The 18,572-nt window shown below is 38.6% G+C and overlaps 5 protein-coding genes across 6 annotated transcripts; 4 read left to right on the top strand and 1 right to left on the bottom strand.

Moving 5' to 3' along the window:
• The first annotated feature begins 1,481 nt into the window (after positions 1 to 1,481).
• Positions 1,482 to 2,489, top strand: LOC117631875 (steroid 5-alpha-reductase DET2). The gene has a single exon (XM_034365199.1). It carries the CDS (start codon positions 1,613 to 1,615, stop codon positions 2,390 to 2,392), a length of 780 nt encoding a protein of 259 aa, XP_034221090.1. The 5' UTR covers positions 1,482 to 1,612; the 3' UTR covers positions 2,393 to 2,489.
• A 768-nt stretch (positions 2,490 to 3,257) lies between these two features.
• On the bottom strand, positions 3,258 to 8,708 carry LOC117630991 (acetyl-coenzyme A carboxylase carboxyl transferase subunit alpha, chloroplastic). Its single transcript, XM_034363888.1, has 12 exons — positions 8,357 to 8,708; positions 7,587 to 7,993; positions 7,417 to 7,491; positions 7,182 to 7,289; positions 6,858 to 7,018; positions 6,635 to 6,749; positions 6,391 to 6,545; positions 5,992 to 6,043; positions 5,847 to 5,915; positions 5,200 to 5,277; positions 3,974 to 5,126; positions 3,258 to 3,703 (listed from the first exon to the last, which is right to left on the bottom strand). The coding sequence occupies exons 2-11, from the start codon at positions 7,911 to 7,913 to the stop codon at positions 3,975 to 3,977; spliced, it is 2,292 nt and encodes a 763-aa protein (XP_034219779.1). The 5' UTR covers positions 7,914 to 7,993; positions 8,357 to 8,708; the 3' UTR covers positions 3,258 to 3,703; position 3,974.
• Positions 8,709 to 9,727: 1,019 nt separating this feature from the next.
• LOC117631804 (OVARIAN TUMOR DOMAIN-containing deubiquitinating enzyme 3) lies at positions 9,728 to 12,113 on the top strand. Its single transcript, XM_034365107.1, has 8 exons — positions 9,728 to 9,854; positions 9,945 to 10,098; positions 10,211 to 10,298; positions 10,407 to 10,470; positions 10,816 to 10,921; positions 11,023 to 11,077; positions 11,515 to 11,568; positions 11,822 to 12,113. The coding sequence occupies exons 1-8, from the start codon at positions 9,833 to 9,835 to the stop codon at positions 11,963 to 11,965; spliced, it is 687 nt and encodes a 228-aa protein (XP_034220998.1). The 5' UTR covers positions 9,728 to 9,832; the 3' UTR covers positions 11,966 to 12,113.
• Positions 12,114 to 12,407: 294 nt separating this feature from the next.
• On the top strand, positions 12,408 to 15,950 carry LOC117632762 (ataxin-3 homolog). Its single transcript, XM_034366327.1, has 2 exons — positions 12,408 to 12,808; positions 14,947 to 15,950. The coding sequence occupies exons 1-2, from the start codon at positions 12,563 to 12,565 to the stop codon at positions 15,718 to 15,720; spliced, it is 1,020 nt and encodes a 339-aa protein (XP_034222218.1). The 5' UTR covers positions 12,408 to 12,562; the 3' UTR covers positions 15,721 to 15,950.
• A 508-nt stretch (positions 15,951 to 16,458) lies between these two features.
• Positions 16,459 to 18,543, top strand: LOC117631488 (reticulon-like protein B12). 2 transcript variants are annotated; one of them, XM_034364680.1, is made up of 4 exons: positions 16,459 to 16,959; positions 17,251 to 17,431; positions 17,736 to 17,947; positions 18,058 to 18,543. In XM_034364680.1, exons 1-4 carry the CDS (start codon positions 16,884 to 16,886, stop codon positions 18,225 to 18,227), a joined length of 639 nt encoding a protein of 212 aa, XP_034220571.1. In that variant the 5' UTR covers positions 16,459 to 16,883; the 3' UTR covers positions 18,228 to 18,543. The 2 variants fall into 2 exon arrangements, with proteins under 2 accessions (XP_034220571.1, XP_034220569.1); XM_034364678.1 differs by having other exon boundaries at positions 16,578 to 16,959; positions 17,209 to 17,431.
• Positions 18,544 to 18,572: the final 29 nt, after the last annotated feature.

The raw sequence follows: 18,572 nt of genomic DNA, 5'->3' as shown, positions 1-18,572 counted from the left end.
GTTCATGTCCCATAAGGTACCTGGCCAGTTTGATCCTTCCTCTGTCATTTTCAATTCCCAGACTTACTCATATATACCCCTTTATGCTTTATTATCCTCTGTCAAATGATATAAAGAAGAAGGTGCCCTTGTCATTTGCCTAATCTTCATCACCATGTTAACATACAATTTAATCCAATCACAATCTTAAATGAGTTATGCTAGGATTATTCGGGGGTGAGTACATCATGCTATCTCAACTATCGATGAATATAGTGAGCGACTAACGCTAACATATTCCAAACCTCAATTGCCGGCTAAATTTGAACAATCACAATGTTTTTATATTGAATAAGGAAGTTTGTCGAAGATACAAATGAAAAGGATATTGACTTCAAGTTAACTGTTATACGTGGAGAAAGTTAAGTATAATTATAAGGAGCTTGTAACTAAAATAAGGGTCATTGTGGAAAGAGATTACAAAGTGGTGTGCACATGAATACACATTTGATGGTTTTTGGATAGGAGATTTCACCAGAGAGTGTCCTGATAATTTGATGTTGAAACGTACTGAATAAGATGCCCTTCACCATTCAAGATTCGGCTGAAATTGTCCATCAGTATCCAAAGATGAGAAAGTTGTGCATCGGTTGTCACATTGTGTTGTCACTTCAGAAGTCTCACACCAGTATTTATATCCATGGCTGAAAATGGCCATAGATGGATCAAAGACCCTAATAATTTTCGGGTACTACTACTGTATTGCTAAACTGGGCAACTGTTGAACCAAAATGCACATTTGAATTCTGATATGGCCTGATAAGACACTGTGACAGAGGTCTGGAAAAGAAAAGAAAAGAAAAAGTGGTTACAGAACAGTGGAAGAAATAGTTTATAGTAGTTATGGAAGAATCAAATTTTATTTATAACGGATAGCAATCATGTTTGCTTTGGGGTTCAGAAACTATAATAATAATCATGAAATAAGCATACTTCATAAAGATATATCTAAAGGCGTGTCTATTAAAAATGAAAAATGAAAAGATATATCTATAGGGCACTATCAAAGGAAGAAAACAAATATGAAGTATGTAACATCTGCATCACTTTAATGTCAATATATTATACTCTTGTTAAAGGAAGGCCGGTGGGGGTTGGAACTTGGACTCAAATGACAACAAAACTTATAAACTAAAAAATGTTCTTTTTTAATTATCGAGAGGAGGAGAGATTCGAACTTCAGACCTCTTTCAATAGAGAGAAGAAAAGTGCCATTAAATCGAGAGTTTGTTAGTTATAAACTATTTTCACAAAGTGATGGACCTCTTTGACTGTCTGGACCCATGTTTACACAACTCCACCATATTGGGTTTGAGCCCAAAACCCAAAAAAGGTAAGCAGACCCACAAGAAGGGCCACAACCAATTAGTTTGATTTGGTGTACTTAGGAAAATCATTATTGTTTGATAATCACAATGTGTACACCAAATGAACGACAAAAATTAACCTCAAAATTAGCACAAAATCCGATCTTAACCAACCCAATTTGCCTTTTCCCAAACAAAAAAAAAAAAAATTTATCATTCATAAATTTTGTCATTTCATCAAACACTTTCACACTATCTCCTCTGATATGGCCTCAGATCAGAACTTCTTCCACAACTGCCTCCTCAGCCTCTACCTCATAGCACCCCCAACCTACATCTCCCTCAGGTTCCTCCAGGCCCCCTATGGCAAGCACCGCCGCCCAGGTTGGGGCCCCACCATGTCCCCTCCCTTGGCCTGGTTCCTCATGGAAAGCCCAACTCTTTGGCTCACCATCCTCCTCTTCCCCTCCGGCCTCCACTCTTCCAACCCAAAAGCCCTTTTTCTCATCGTACCCTTTCTCTTCCACTACTTCCACCGCACCTTCCTCTACCCGCTCCGCCTCTGCCGGAATACCACCAATCCCAAAACATCAGGTGGTTTTCCGGTGAGCGTGGCGCTCATGGCATTTGGGTTCAATCTGTTGAATGCCTACTTGCAGGCCAGATGGGTTTCTCAGTACAAAGATTATGAGGCTGATGGGTGGTTTTGGTGGAGATTCTGTGTTGGGTTGGTGGTGTTTGGTTATGGCATGGCTGTGAATATCTGGTCTGATAGGGTCTTGGTGGGATTGAAGAAAGAGGGGAAGGGGTACAAGGTGCCAAAAGGGGGATGGTTTGAGTTGGTGAGCTGCCCAAACTACTATGGGGAGATAGTGGAGTGGTTGGGATGGGCAGTGATGACGTGGTCTTGGGCTGGGCTAGGGTTTTTCCTCTACACGTGTGCCAACTTGGTGCCCAGGGCACGTGCGAACCATAAGTGGTATTTGGAGAAATTTGGGGAGGATTATCCCAGGGGCAGAAAAGCTGTCATCCCCTTCTTGTATTGAAAGGATTGAAGTAGGAGCATACATTTTGTTTCTGGTTATTATTGTTGTTATTTTTGGTACCCATGTTTAATTAAAGCATTTTGCAAGGGGTTTAGTTCAAGTGAGTACGAGTAGTTACTCCTGTGTTTGAATACTCTCTACAAATATCGCTTGTATAAAAAATAAAAAATAAAAAATAAAACATTTCAGACATAATTAAACTTTTGATGTTGTGGACCTTGTGAGTGTTGAATTATGCTTTTTGGGCACGGATGCTTAATACTAACATCACTTCATTGATTTTCCCATGAAGAAGATTTAGGGGGACCAAACTATGAACATGGTAAAGTTTGTCGGTTGGTTAAAGGGCAAAGTTAGGCTCCTTTTGGGTTACTACATGGTTTTTGCTTGAAGAGGGTGTTTACAAATGTGGTTCCATTTGCAAGATGTCTCTGACAGGAGGGGTGTGATTTCGTATCTTCAGCTGCCTTTTTGTTTCTAAAGAATAATGCTAAAAAGTCAACAGTAAAAATGGGGTATGATGGGTTTTAACTTTTAAGTTCAGATTATTCACGATCAAGCAATTTTACCCATTAATGCCAAAGCTGCGGACAGGCCAACTGGTTCCTCAGTAAAACAAAGCTGGTTCTTATAAGCAATGTTCGGCAAGAATCTAAAAACACTGCAAGCATGCTTCGAAACCAGATCAAAGTCTCAAGAATAGTCATCAATTTCGCTATGGCCGGCAGCATAAGCACAAATCGCGTGGCAAAATTCTTGTGCAGAGCCGAAACAACAAAAAGTAGAAATCTCCTCTCTTTTTTAATCGGGAGCAAATTCTACTCGGCATGTAAAAAAGGGGCCAAATAATCTGATCAGTACTGACTGAGGCCTTTGCAACTCATCGTATTGCCTTAATGATAAAACAACGGGGGTTAAGAGGAAATAAGTATTGAAAACAATTTATTTGCATCCCCACACAAGCTATACAAAGTGATCCGAATCTATAAAAAGAGCAACTGAAATTGTTGGGAGTCTATATATAAAAAGAAAAATGCACTCAACCAAAAAATAAAGTAAAATCAAATAAATTATAGATACCTAGATATATTAAAAAGTTCAAGCAGTAAATGATGGAGCTAAAATGTGTCTCCTCCTTGTTCTTCGTAGATGCAAAACTTGTACGCTACCGCAAGATGTCAAAGGATGCTAACAGGCAGTAGCAACAGCTTTGGGTTTCCCTATTTGTCCATTTTTTGACAATCACTTCTATCTGTTTTGAACAATCATCTCTCCAGCACCATATCCGCAAAGGGCAGAGTAAAAGAGGTACTGCAGAAAAGCATAAGCTAATGAGTTTAAATCGAAATGCTGACCCAATAAAGAACATGCAGAACTACAACTGAAAAACTGATTTTACAATATAATCCACTCAGTTGTGGTCATGCATTTTACCATTAAATTTTGTTCTTTCATAATTCAGACAGGCAAACTACCAAACGACAAGCAAAAGGGAAAATGTAGTGTGCCACTCTCATTAAAGAAAGGAGGAGATAGGGAGGGAGAGGACAATCATTATAATCTAGGATAGGATTAACTCACATTAACCGAAGGTGCGATTTGCACCCACTACTCTAGACTCATCAAAAGAGAAAGAATCTTCATTTGGATTTTCCGTCTTCAAACTTCCATCCAATCCTCCAGAAGATTCAATGGTCTTGGAAACCTCGGCCTTCAGCTTCTCATGCTTCTCTTTTAAATTTGAAGATTCCACAGCTGCTGCTATGCTTTGTCTGATTTGTTGCTCCAAGGCCACAATTTTGTTTTTGGCTGCTATATCAGGTGTCTTCCCTGCCTTGGCAACCTCCAACTTCAGCAGCTCAATCTTGTCCTTCAGGTCGGATGAATTGATAACATTTTCAATCCTGTCATTAATTTCTTCGTTCAATTCTTCTATCTTGGTTTTAACTTCTGACGGCAAAGTCTGCTCAACTGGCTTTGATTTTAACTCAACATCCAAACCCAAGGACTTGAGAACATCAATAAATTCAAACTCTAATTCTTTCCTTAATTCCACAATTTTCCCCTTCAGGTTATCATCCAAATCATTAAAGTTAGACACCCCAGAATTTTCAACCTCAGCCTTAAGTGCCTCAACTTTCTCCTTAACATCTTCACGATCCATGATATCACTGAATTTCTTGTTAACTTCCTGCTTCAGTTTTGCAGCCTTCTTGTTCTTCTCTGCAAGGTCATATGCTTTTGATAATTCCTTCAACATGTCAAGTTTATATTTTAGGTCTTCATAATTAGGAGCTGAGGCCAACCCCTGGTTAAATTCCTCCCTGAGTTTTTCAAGCTTTTCTTTTAGAGCTGGATGCAAGAGTTGGTTCTGTGCATTTACTTTTGAAAATTCCTCACGCAATGTTGCAAACCTGTCTTTCAAGCCTAGGGCTTTAACTGCCTCTGAAAATTCAGTATCCACTTCCTTTCTCAGTTTTTCTATCGTCTCAGTCAGAGGCAACATTGGAGGTTCATTAGAGGATTCTTTGGCTTTCAAAATTTGTTGTTTCACCTTTTCAACCTCACCTTCCAAATCCAAAACTGGAGTCTTTACATTAATGGGCTCATCTTTCTTCTTCATGTTCTTTTTCTTCTTTGGATCTATAGGAATTCCTTCTTGAAACCCACCAATGTTCCGGAACTTCATCATGCGATGCTTTAACAGTGCTTCTGTGTCCAATTTGTGAAGCTCCTGAACAAAACAAGAGACATAAATTAGGAAAGGATACTGTAAATTTAGTTTTTGTAGAAGAAAAGGCACTTACATCCATTTCTTTGTTAATTGCATTTTTTATCTGTTGAGAGGTCCATGAGGGATCTGCATGTGCGCCACCAAGCGGCTCCTGTTAAAGGTCAGAAAAAAAAATTGCAATTTTAGATGCCACATCAGCAAAACTGAGTAATGACTACAAGAAAATTTTTCATAAATCAGACAACCATCTTTCTTGGTATATCATGGGTGAGCTAGGAAGTAAAGGAAAAAACATTAAATTTGAGTAAATGGATCTGCATGTGGTTCCGGTTAAAGGTAAGAATAAATAAAAAAAATTTATTTTTATACCACATTAAAACAAAAAAATAATTCATAGAAAACAATGACCCCTTCTGACATATCAATGTTTCCAAAGACAGTGATGAGTTTGGATGAAGAAACAAAGGAATATTACACATTAAAACAAGAACTTTTTTCATAGAAAACAATGACCACTTCTGACATATCAATGTTTCCAATGACAGTGATGAGTTTGAATAAGAAATATTACAAAACCCACCCCATACGGTGCTGCAGAAGTTTTTGAAATAACAGTGTTATCAAGCTCCCATGTTCTTCCTAATAACTGAATGCTTATAAAAAAAACAAATAAAAAGATAGAAAGAAAGAAAGCCGAAACAAAAGGATTGCGATACATACAGGGATGATGCCATCTGCAATTTGCAGCTTGCACAACTCAGTTGCAGTAATCTTCAGCTTTTCAGCTGCCTGCAGAGATCATGAAGCTTTCAATGGCTATAATCAACAAACCAATTAAAGATGAGCAATAGAATGTCGTATAAACCTTTGGAGAAGCTTTGGCACTCTTCCACAAGATTGCTGCACATGCTTCTGGACTGAATACAACAGGAACAGAGACAAATCCCAGAGAGAAACAATAAGTTAATTTGATGCTTACATGTAACATAAAAAGAGAAACAAGCCTGGCATTAATCTACTTAAATATAAGACTCAATATTGCGGAACTAATGACCAGAAAAAATGGGATTAATCCAGATATATGGCCTACAGTCCTTCCAGGCAATTGACCCCTTTAGAGTTGAATTTTGCAAAGCCAACTATATCTAGTACACCACCACTTGAGAATCATCTTGTCACTCAAAAATGAAGAAAGGAACAAGCAAATTTCCATTTTACAACTTCCCTAAGAGATGCAATCAGAGAAAAGCAAAACCCAAATTACCTGGCAACATAGAAAACTGCATTTTCAAGCATTAATAACTTATTAGCACAGCCAATGGCAAGGGCACCACCAGAGCCACCTTCCCCAATGACAATAGAGACAATTGGTACCTTCAGGCCAAACATAGTCCGCAAGTTGTGAGCTATGGCTTCACCCTGGATGTGTGAAACGCAAACAAATTAGGTGACCCAGCAGAAAATCTAAAAGAGATTCATGTGAAATTTAAAGTAAAGCTATCACATACTTGGCCCAGTTCCTCGGATTTAAGGTCTGCATATGCACCCGGGGTATCAATGAAAGTAACAATGGGGAACCCATGGTGATCTGCATAGTACATCATGCGCATAGCCTTCCGATAACTGCATGAATATAAGTGTCCAATATTAAGTTCTGCAAGGCATATTAAGTTGGACACAAAAGATAATCTTATATCTTATTACTATAATGCACAAGTTCATTTGGCATACCCATGGGGAGTAGGCATCCCGAAATTACGCTGAATGTTCTCCTTCGTATTTCTACCTTTCTGGTGACCCATGAACATATATCTTCTACCATCTATAGTTCCTATACCAGTGACAATAGCAGGATCGTCATACCCTGCCCGGTCTCCATGAAGCTCTACAAACTGTACATGTTAAAAACAATGAAAAAAGTTACAATGCAATTATTTCCAGCACTTGCAAACCCACTAACTGACTCATTTTTTCCCAAAAAAATAAAAATAAAAATAAAAATTTAAGGATAGACAATATGCAAAAAATCCATAAGTGAAGTAATGAGTATCAAACCTTATCAGTAATGTTAAAGACATGATCAAGGAAAGTTGGCCTGTTAGGATGTCGTGCAATATTCACACGTTGTATAGGAGTCAGATTCGTATATAAATCCTTTAAAGCCTGAAATCAAAAGATATACATCAACAGAGAACTTCAGAACCAGAAACTAGTTTATTTATGTACCAAAATCTGTACATTAGTTACTGATTTTCGAACTCAACAAAAGCCAGGCATTTATTCATCAAACCTGGTTGTATTTATTCTCCAACAAAATAATTTGATCACTGAAGTCCAGCCCAGTTTCATTTGCCATCTTCCGCACCTGTGATCAATAAGTATCTCGTTAAACTAAAGCCAAAAATCATGACAAATTCTAAAATAATCCAATACATCTTCAAATCAGCACAGAAGGTTTACATCAATGATCTTCTTTTCGATATCAACAAGTGGCTTCTCAAATGGCAAAGTAACCGGCTTGGGCTTTTCTTTCAGCGGCTTGAAATGCGAGAGATGAGTGAGCACTCCTCCTTTAACATTAGGATCGGGATCCTCAGGCCAAGGGTACTCGTGCTTCTTCACCTTCCTAAGCTTGGCGACGACAGCAAGGTTCCTCCTCATGCCCAATCGTACCTTCCCTAGGGCTCTTAGAGGAACTCCACTGACGCCATTACTGGAACTCCGAAAAAGATCGGAAGCAGAGCTTGTTCCAGTGAACGCCAATGAAGAATGAGATATCGAAGCCATTCTCCAAACCTCTCCAAATTATACACTAGCCTCGCCAATCAGATCTCTAATTCTCAAGTACAGCTCCAGAACTTGTGAATCTGGAAAAAATTACCAATTAGATTATCAGAGCAATTTTCTAAACTAAGCTTCTAATTAGCTCCCACCCCCCGCCAAAAAAAATCCAAATAAAAGCTAAAGCAATCGAACTACTTGAGCTGATTTCCTATGATTCTAAAAGCAAAAAACCAAACTTCTCCTCCCAAATCCCAATCTTTCCTCCATTTCCTAGTAACCAAGCAGAAAAAGAAGAATCCAAAGCAAAGCAAATCAGAGATTGAACATGCACGAAACAAAAACCTAATTTCAGTGTTCCAGTACAGAAATGAACAGATTCGTTCTTCTAGAGCAAGTGAAATGAAATGAGAAATGGAAGAGATGAAATTTTCTCGGGGAAAATTTACCGGAAAGTAGTGGAGAGAGGAGGAGCTGAGATCACGCAGAGAGAAGGATCTGAGAGGCGCTTTGATAGAGAATGGAGGCGGAGAGAGATGATGTGAGTGTTATTATCGGACAATGCGAGAGAGACAGAGAGAAATGGCTGGAGCTGGAGCTTCGTGGAGATCGTCAAGGAGAGGGACGCAGTTTTGGGGTTTTCTTAAGAGCGTGTTGGGCGATACTTCTTATGACTTTACGAGTTAGTACTGAGTTGACTCAGATGAGGGACCTGGCTGAGCCTTTATTATATATCAAGAATTTATATAAATAAATAGCCAGCATTTTTCGGTTTGGCCGTTGCATGTGTGGAAATTCAAGACTCGCAAGACAAAGGCATAGAGCCATAGGCCCTTTGGTTCTTCGTCGAGGCACGTGAGTGTGTGGCTCTTGTGCACGTGACTTGGACTCGATGCCTTCGATGTTCCCTCTCCTAGGGCTCCACTCCTCTTATTAAACTAATTATCTCCTTAATCCAATAAATCATTTATGCGAGTGGACGGTACAATGTGGTACATGAATGAATCAATGCTAAATTGAATCACTCACACGTGAATAGTTTTAAACTGTACATGCATCAACTTGATAGTTATCTATATTAATTAGTGTAGTTATTTTGCAATTATAATTTTTAGTAGATAAAGAATTTTATAGTGTAACATGACTCAATGCCATAAAAAAAGGGGCAATAATATTGGTGTATATTGTGCCGGCACCTCAAAATTAGTAGGAAAATTTGGGGTGACGTGGAGTGGAAATTCTTATGCTTGTTAGGTTAGGTGGTTGGTTGGTAGGAGGTGCCATGGACCATGGTGTGCCACTCCTCCTCGCTCATTTACAATTGAGTGAAAAATTGATCGAATTCACAACAAATTACAAAATAGTCAAAGTTTTTTAATTTTCACTTATCAACATCCGGGTCTACACATCATTTTCCAAAGCCCATTACTTTTTAATTGATTTCAAGAACAAAATTGTATTATGATAGATTTTAGTAAATCTCCCTTTTTTACAGTGATACCGTAATGAGGAGTTACAGTGAGATGTTATAAATTGAGAATCCTTAGTAGCCATCCGTTAAGGAACTTCTCAACATCGGACGGCTCGATTGAATTCCTCACCCCTGGTTATAGAAGTTCCCCCTCTTTAAGCAAAAATCAAATTCTAGACCAGAAAAAAAAAAATCCAATTAGTTTCGTCCAGCCCAGTATACAAATTCTCTCCAAGGATGGGCTGAGCTGACAGGAATGAGTACCCGCGCGGACGAAATTTAAAAGCCTAGGCCCAGCCCAAGGCACCCAAACTAAATGACAAACGGTCTCATCTCAAACGGCGTCGTTCCCATCGCCACCCAATACGACTGCATTTTCAATTGCCCTCATTTGCTTTATCCGGTGTTGGCCTCCACGTTCAATCCACGGTCGTCGTCCCACAGCGGCTCTTCCATGGCGGACAAACGTTCAAATGGTAATAATCTCACACTTCTCTGCAACTTCACCGCTCTCACTTCCGTTCTCTGAATATATTCATTCTCATATGCATTGTTTGGTACGCCAGAGATTGTCCTTGAGCAGCTGAAGAATGGAATTGCTCAGTTCGAGCTCGTCTCCTCCCCCGTTCTCTCAATTTCATCTTCGAATTCTCAGGTGAACCCAACGGCGTTGTTCGGAGACTACAGCCACCGGTTCTTTGCTAGAATTGGACCGTCACTGTAAATTTCCTACTGTATTCTTTAAGATTCACCGATTTTTAATTTTCAAGTTAATTTTTTATTGATTTCATAACCTTGAAACCCTAAAGCACGGACCATTGTGTTGTGGCAGAGGCAGAGGATCATCGGCCACGAAAAAAGTTGAACGCTATTCGGTTCAGAAAGTTACTGGCGACGGACGTTGTCTATTTCGTGCACTGGTATTTGAGAATTGTACATCTAATTTTTGTTCAGACTTAAAAACTAGTGAATTGAGCTCTGTCTCTGTCTCTGTCTCTCTCTATCTCACAGTTTCAAATCTTAATCAGGTCAAAGGAATGGCCTTCAATAAAGGATTTTCTCTTAGCCCAAGGGAGGAGAAAAATGATGCAGGTATGCTGGGTTTGCATAAATGTTCTTATTTGTCAATGTGGATTTCAATAATGTTTAATTGATTGAAATCATGGAAGGCATGGTTGTATTTCTTTCATTCTATGATATCTAATTCTGAATGTATCTATAAATTTGTGGCTTGGGTCACTTTCTGTTAAGCATGATGTCGTTATGTATAATTTGTGCGGTAATGTGACCAAGAGTCCCATTAGCTTTATTGCACTGGTGTTATAGGTTTAGGTTGGATTAATGTTTGGTTTTCATAACCTCTTTTTGGATTTCGCATTTCCTTATTACTTTTGGAGGCAATTTAGAATGACTAAATAAATTACTGTGAAAACATAGACGAACTACGGATGGCTGTGAAAGAGATTATATGTGAAGATGAGGAAGAACGTCCCAAGTATGAAGCGGCTCTGGTGGCAATTACTGTTGACGAATCCTTAAACCGGTAGGCCTCTATATTTTTATCAATTTTGGTGTTCAAGTGTTTTAGCATGTCCTTATGATGGAAATCAATCTAATAATACATCTGTAAATGTCATTCCATAGTTACTGCCAGCGCATCACAAGACCTGATTTCTGGGGAGGAGAGTCGGAGCTGCTGGTCAGTACTCTTGAGCCTCTAGTTCAGTTCTAACATTTTGTGACGTTTTGTTTCATATCATTAGTATCATCGGATTGTCAACTGTAGATATTACCAATCATTTAGACATGATTTTTGGTTAGGTGGTATCTTAAGTTAAGTAATTATTGTATGGGAAATTTATACTTTAAGTGGAGGGCTATCGTTTCTCCAGTATGAGATTATCCATATGGCGGCGGGAGTTGGTATTTTAAACCCAGCATACTGCCGAAGATGTTATAATTACTATGGTAATTAGACTGCGAACATGAAATGCTATTTTTAGTCTATTAGAATAGAAAAAAAGTACAGTTTCACATATTTGTTGTTGTAATCCGTTTTCTCACAGTTGTTACTGCTCTTTCTTGTGTGTGTGTGTGTGTGTGTGGTTGTGTGACCTCTGACCTTCAATACTGCAGGTGCTGTCAAAGTTGTGTGGGCAGCCAATCACTGTTTACATACCAGAGCATGAGGTATATTTTTCACTGAAAAGCCTATCTCTTTTTTATGCCAATGCATCTTCTTTAGTTTGGGAGATACTCAAACCTGACCTAAGAAGAGCTCCAGATTATGGACTTGTCTAGCTGTTAGAGAATCTCCCCTCATTAATTTTTGTTCCACCTAATAAACTAGCATAGTTTAAAGGTGGAGATTGTTAGAGTTGCACGTTTTTCCTAGTTATGTTTTATACTTTCAGTTGTGATCTGTTGGTTGAATTGGTTGCAGCATACAAATGGTGGGAGGAGTTCTGGTTTCATTCCCATTGCAGAATACGGAACCGAGTTTGGTAAAGGTTCTAGAAACAGAAAACCCAGGAAGGTTGTAAGGCTCTTGTACAGTGGCAGCAACCACTATGATCTGCTTGTATGAGAGAGAGAGAGAAGAACCTGGAGATGCATTTTGTTCTTGTATTCAAGAAAGATTTTAGAATTCAATAGAATGGTAGTGTACTTTTGTTGTAATTTTGAAGCATTTTCCTTTTCTTTTATTTTAAAAACCGAGTTGCTAATTTTTGTAATTTTTTTGGTCCTTTGCTTTAACTGGATCCATTATCCAACCAAGTACATGTAATGTAAGATGTGAACATTGATATATTTGGTATGTTTTCTTTTTAACTTGGACTGGTGAAATCTTCCCACTTTGAGTTAAAAAGAAAAAGAAAAAGAAAAAGCAGAAACACAAAGAAACGAAACCTTGTCTTCGCGCGTCTTTACACGTGTCCAGCAGTTGCTTGCACGTGGTGACTCATAAACATCCCCAGCAAAATAAAAACGTTAAAACCCCATTCCATTTCATAAAATAAATAAATAAAATGAAAAACTAGTATCTTTCGAGACACTTTTTTCCCCTCAAACTCAATCCTCAATCCTTATAGCCCCCTCATCTTCAATCCAACAAGATTCTCAGAATCTAGGGTTTGCTTCTTCTTCCTCTTCTCTTCTTCTTCGTCTTCTTGTTTTCTCTGAAATGGAAGGAGCGAGCAATGGAGGGATGTTGTACCACGAGGTACAAGAGTCGAAGCTGTGCGCGGTGCATTGCGTGAACACGGTGTTGCAGGGGCCTTTCTTCTCCGAATTCGATTTGGCTGCACTCGCCTCCGATCTCGATCGCAAGGAGCGGCAGATGATGCTCGTCGAGGGCGGGTCCCACGCCGGCGATTTCCTCTCCGAGGAGTCTCACAACGTCTCCTTGGACGGCGATTTCAGCATTCAGGTTCCAATTCCAATCCCAAAATTTCATTTCATTTCTCAGTCTTTTAGAAAAAAGGTTTGGATTTTTCTGCGTGGAACTCTCGCATTGTCTTTCATGGTTGTTTTTTGCTTTCACTATTGACTGCCCTGTAACTAGTGCATAGACTCTTTCTTTTTTTTTCTGCGCAAAACCAACTAAATGTGCTTTCTTTATTTTTCGTTTTATTGATTTCTTGTATGACTAGCAACTCACCATTTTACAGAGTTAGTTTGTAATTTATCGTATGATTTAGTTATATAGAAATCTTTATTACATCGGGTTAATGTGTTTTTGAATTCAACGTTTGAGCTAGCTGGAGGAAGGGAAACTACAACTTTTGTTTGTCTAGCATTTTGATTCTCTGTATGTTTACGAATGAGACTCTGTTCTCTTTCACAGAAAGATGATGCTCTTCCTATGGTTTTCCTTGTTATTTCTTGTCTTGAGATTTATATTAGTTATTTCCACTATTCTACTAAGAGAAGAGCACTGTGATTTGGCTCTAAAACAAGATTTGTTTGGTGGATTACTTACTATAAAGAAGAGCACTGTGGTCATTTTATTCTTTTAGTGCCTTCTGAAAAGGGTTTCTGGAATTTCATATTAACTGAAGCCATGTTGAATTGGGCTTGTTGTTGAGGTCGTTTACAGGTGGCAAGTGGCCTTGAACGAATGTTTATAGTAACGGTTAACTAGCACTACCAAAGGACTTGATCCTTGATTAATTATGATGTAGTTGTCTAGTTTCCACGTGTCTTTGTGTGCGTACGCTGTGGTTTTTAATTTGCTAAGTTTGAGAGGCAATGATGGCTCATTATTATGCTAGTATGCCGTACCAGTATTTTACTAAGACCAACTTGGAGGCAGGGATTCATACTTGATTATTCACATATGTATGTGTGTATATATGGGATGTTTTCAATGAGCGGTAAAATAGTTTAGGAAGTAGTTGTCTGTAAATGGTGCTGTTGATGTCATTGCGGTGCTTTGGTGAGTCAAAACCCTAATGTTGATTGAACCTATGCAAACCTTGGTGCTAAATTATTGGTCGTTCTTGCATAAAAAAGTTGAAGAGTGCTAATCTAACCTACACTATACTTTGCCTCTATATAGACAAAATACTTTTTATTTTTGGTATTATAAAGGACAAAATGCTTTGCCTTGGCCTTTCTGTTGCAATGGGGCTTGATATTAAACAAAACTTTGTTGTACCCTGTGTCTATAGTCATGAATTTCTGGAGGAAAATGTGCTTCCTCAAGGGTATCTTGTTAGTTTTCATGCAATTGCATTGCACGTCAGGTTATCATCAATGCAAGCTTGTAAACCACTTGGTCCTTTAGATTTGAATAATGATTATACTGTAACAAGTTTTGAATTCACCCATGGAGAGTACAACTTTCCCTGGCCTGAGCAGATTGAGGTTGCCTCACTTGACTTATGCGACTAATTTGAAGTTTTCCCAGAAAATTAATGAAGCAAAAATGTTTTGGGTGTTATGAAGTGGGAAAAGCAAAATGAACTATTAAATTAAGTTCTTTTATCTGGACTTGTTTTGTATGTTATTTATCTTGAAGTGGGTTTCCCCTTCTGATTTCCCTTATGTATATGCAAATATTTTGACTTCTTACTATCAATAAGATCTCCTATCTCCTCATTTTCAAATTAATAACAAGAAGTTTTGGAAATTTCTTTAGTCCAATAGCGTTGTATTTTTCTGGGTGTGATTTCTATACGCTGTTGGATTTATATTAATTTAATTATTTATGAAGTTCCCTTTCTTGTTTTTCTGCTAACTAAGGATATTTCAGTCTTAGAAATTTAATCTTGCTTAATTCAGCATGTAACTTGAATTGTTTATGAAGCCATTCTTATTATAGAATGGGATATTTCAAAACTGAGGGGATGAGGACTAGCCTAGTTCTTGTGTTTGGACATAGCTTTATATGGATTTCAAGGGGAAAAACACGAAATAAGTCCAGAAGTGGTTTTACAACCCAAAAAGTATATAGTTGGTTCTTTTTCATAAGTTTTAATTGCAACAATAACTTTCATTCTTTCCAATGATTAGTATTGCTCCATAAGAGATTCCAGAGCAAACCATTGAAGTTTTTGTTTGCAGGTTCTACAAAAGGCTTTAGAGGTTTGGGATCTGCAGGTCATCCCCCTTGATTCTCCAGTTGCAGAGCCTGCCCAGATTGATCCTGAGCTTGAAAATGCATTCATCTGTCATTTGCAGGATCATTGGTTCTGTATCAGAAAAGTGAGTGGAGAGTGGTATAATTTTGACAGTCTGTATGCAGCCCCACTGCACCTCTCAAAGTTTTACCTTTCAGCCTATTTGGACACACTAAAAGGCTCTGGTTGGAGCATTTTCCTGGTGAGAGGAAACTTCCCGAAAGAGTGTCCCATGTCATCCTCTGAAGCTTCTAATGGCTATGGGCAGTGGCTTTCACCTGAAGATGCTGAGAGGATAACTAAATCCTGCAACTCCACAAATGCTCAACCTCAGGGAACAAATTGGAATCAACAATCTTCGGCTCCATTTCTATCAACAGAAGAAGCAGAATTGCTTTCAGAAATGGAAGACGAGGACTTAAAGGCTGCCATTGCTGCCAGTCTTATGGATTCTTCCCCAGCCCCAGCCCCAGCGCCATCCCCAGCCCCGGCCCAAGCCCCATCCCCGGCCCCGGCCCAAGCCCCATCCCCATCCCCATCCCCATCCCCATCCCCATCTCCGGCCCCATCCTTGGCCCCAGCCCCAGTGCCATCCCCAGTGCCATCCCCGGGCCTGGCCCCAGCCCCGGCCCCGGCCGTAGCTTCCCCAGCCATAGCCCACGCAGAAGCTGGCAACCTGCAGAATGAAACGTCAAACAGCGAAAAGAAAAATGTTTGAAAAGAAAAGTACATTCTTTCGTAGATTTTATGTTTACTGGTTGAAGACAATGATCTGTGTCAGGTGTAGACGGTTGCCTTACATCCCTGGCGCAAGGTTATTGTACTTTGCAGCATATACATCTCCATTTAGACTCCAAATTTAGACTCACATTGTATAAACTTGAAGAAATAACCTCCCAGCTTTTCAATTGGATGATTACAGTTTTTGCATTTTGGTAATGCTTGTCATTTTCTTGCTTCATTTTCTGGGGGCTCATCCAATTCCCAGATATGATCTCCATTGCAAACGGGTTGAATAATAAATATGCCGAATATGACTTTGTAAATGAGAGTTTGAGAAAATTACTGTATTTATTCTGGTTTTAAGGTCAAAACTGACTTCATTTTAAAAACATTGAGATTTTTTTACATATATTTAAAATAAATTTTATAATATATTACCTGTCATAAATAATGAAATTAAGAATAAATGTTTTCGTTTTTTTTTTTTTTTTTTTCCCAAGGAGTTATGTGCGTTCTTAGTCTGACTTTGATGTTCTGGAAAAAGAATCTGTGATTGGCCATGGCAAAAAGCTGGGCCCACAAAAACCGACCAACGAAGCAGTGCGGAGGAGAATACCCACGAGAGACCCTACTGGATACGTTTAAAAACAATGGCATCCTTCTGTAAATAACGGCAATGCTAAATACCCTTTTAAAAGTTGGAGTCACTCGAGTCAAGAGTGAAGGAGAAAAACAGGGCCGGTAATAAGAAAAGAAAAGCAGCCAACCTGAGAGCAGAACAGTTAGTCTCTCTGTTTTCTACGCAGATTATAAATAATCGTTTGTATATAATTCCACGAAAGTAAGGTTTAGTCGCACATTTTAGAAGAAATTAAAAAGCAAGAAAAAGCCATGACCGGCCTATGACGCTTTTAAGCTGGAAGCTATCAGCTACATGACTCTGTCTGTGGCCACCACACCAAATGCACTTTTAACAGTCATCTGTATATAAACCTAATACATTTCATATACGTGGGGCTCAATGAAAGAAAAAGTTTAGCTAAAGAGAGCCCATTGTTTCTCTTTTGCTGAGGATCATCTCAGACTCAAAGCCACATCATTTTTGGGTCTAAGAGATCTGAACTGGATCCCAGGCTGTGATTCCTGGCTCTGTATCAAATGGGTTCATCTGCAGATTCTGAAAGATTGTTCAACAGGCAAAGAACCCTTCACGAGATCCTTGGAGGAGGCCTTGGTAAGTCATCATCTTCATCATTTTGTATGAACTTCTCCCACTTTTTGATCATGGGTTCTGTTCTTTAAATTCTTAAAACATCATAATTGTGATTGAAATTGTTATCCAGTATTGGAGTTCTTTTAGTATAAGTTTTGATTTGATTTAAATGCAAGATGAATTATGCATACAGATAAGAAGAACTCAAGATTATGAAAAATTGGTCTTTGATACAATGACAGATTTTTGATCTATTTTATTTGGATTTAGGATTTATGGGTCTGATAATCCATGCTTTTGCTGGTAGTACAGTTGCAGATGTGATTCTGTGGAGGCAGAAAAATCTGACTTTGGGGATATTGTTAGTAACTCTATGTGCTTGGGTGGTGTTTGAGAAGTCTGGTTATACTCTGCTGTCACTTGTCTCAAGTGTTCTTCTCCTCCTGATGAGCATTCTCTTTCTCTGGGCTAAATCTGCAGCCATTCTCAACCGGTAAAAGAAAATTGTGCTTCTTCACTTACTTGATGTAAATTTGGTGCCTTTGTATGAGACAAGCATGATTTGAGCATCTTCATCCTAATTAACTATAAAAACCACAAATGTGTAGCTTTCATTCTGCTCAAGCTGTTTGAATTTATTTGTCATTCTAAATAGTTTCAAAATTTGAATGATCTGCACAATCCAGAATTGGGCTTTTTGACCCTGCCAAAAACTTTTCAAATTGGTGCATAATTTTTTACTCAACATATTTCCTCTTCTACTGATTTTATCAGAACCTGTTCTTAATTGTGAACAGACCAGCTCCTCCCCTGCCTCAACTGCAGTTGTCAGAAGAAATGGTAAATGAAATGGCAGCTTCCATTCGCAGTCGAGTAAATGCTTTGCTCTCGGTTTCTCAAGATATTTCTCTCGGCAAGGACTCAAGATTGTTCTTCAAAGTAGCTGCATACCTCTTGCTGATTTATTTTGCTGGTGGCTTGACTGATTTCCTTACTTTGAGCTACACCAGTAAGTTTCATTTCCATTTGGGTTATGTTTAATTTCTTAAAATGAATTAAAGACATCACCAGATTCAATAATCAGTTTGTTTTTTTAATTTTGTTTTCCTATATGGGCAGGCCTTGTCATGGTTCTAACAATTCCAGCGCTCTATGAGAGGTGTGAAGATTATGTGGACAAATATATCATGATGGGGTACAGGAAATTGCTGCAACTGTATGTTAAACTTGATGAAGAGTATTTGAACAGATTTCAAAACTGGGTTCTGGAGAAGAAAAAACTAAGTTAATTTCTCCTTCTCTCATAATCAAATTTAAAACTTTTTAAATTTCTTTTCTTCTTGGGTTAAGGTCATGTGAGTGTTCATCTGGAGTGCCGGGGTGAGGTTGATTTTGTTTTTCTCTTTTCAAACTGATATCTTCCTCTCCTTTCTTTTCTTTTCCTTTCCCAAATTATTAATTTTTGTGCCTTGCAAGACATTTTGAGGTTTGAGTGAAGCAATATGCAAGGAGATATTATCTGAGAAATATTGCAGAAATGTCCTGTCAAGGTAGGATGGAATTTTGTAATCTAAGCCTGAGTTTTAAACCCGGAGTTGATTCTTACATGCATTTCATTTTAATTTTGGCTCGTG

This window comes from Prunus dulcis, chromosome 6 (genome assembly GCF_902201215.1).
Source record: "Prunus dulcis chromosome 6, ALMONDv2, whole genome shotgun sequence".
In the NCBI taxonomy this organism is placed as follows: Eukaryota; Viridiplantae; Streptophyta; class Magnoliopsida; order Rosales; family Rosaceae; genus Prunus; species Prunus dulcis.
Note: the sequence above shows the minus strand (reverse complement) of the source record. Positions and strands in the feature narration are given on the sequence as shown.

Bases quoted from the DNA above. Each gene is read 5' to 3' on its own strand.
- LOC117631875 (XM_034365199.1), top strand. From the start codon at position 1,613: ATGGCCTCAGATCAGAACTTCTTCCACAACTGCCTCCTCAGCCTCTAC.
- LOC117630991 (XM_034363888.1), bottom strand. From the start codon at position 7,913: ATGGCTTCGATATCTCATTCTTCATTGGCGTTCACTGGAACAAGCTCT. The intron at 7,492-7,586 runs GTAAACCTTCTG...TATTGATCACAG, and splicing joins TCGAAAAGAAGATCATTGAT to GTGCGGAAGATGGCAAATGA. The intron at 7,019-7,181 runs GTTTGATACTCA...TAACATGTACAG, and splicing joins TCTTTAACATTACTGATAAG to TTTGTAGAGCTTCATGGAGA.
- LOC117631804 (XM_034365107.1), top strand. From the start codon at position 9,833: ATGGCGGACAAACGTTCAAATG. The intron at 10,471-10,815 runs GTATGCTGGGTT...GTGAAAACATAG, and splicing joins GGAGGAGAAAAATGATGCAG to ACGAACTACGGATGGCTGTG. The intron at 11,078-11,514 runs GTCAGTACTCTT...TCAATACTGCAG, and splicing joins GAGGAGAGTCGGAGCTGCTG to GTGCTGTCAAAGTTGTGTGG.
- LOC117632762 (XM_034366327.1), top strand. From the start codon at position 12,563: ATGGAAGGAGCGAGCAATGGAGGGATGTTGTACCACGAGGTACAAGAG. The intron at 12,809-14,946 runs GTTCCAATTCCA...TTTTGTTTGCAG, and splicing joins ACGGCGATTTCAGCATTCAG to GTTCTACAAAAGGCTTTAGA.
- LOC117631488 (XM_034364678.1), top strand. From the start codon at position 16,884: ATGGGTTCATCTGCAGATTCTGAAAGATTGTTCAACAGGCAAAGAACC. The intron at 16,960-17,208 runs GTAAGTCATCAT...ATTTGGATTTAG, and splicing joins GATCCTTGGAGGAGGCCTTG to GATTTATGGGTCTGATAATC. The intron at 17,432-17,735 runs GTAAAAGAAAAT...AATTGTGAACAG, and splicing joins TCTGCAGCCATTCTCAACCG to ACCAGCTCCTCCCCTGCCTC.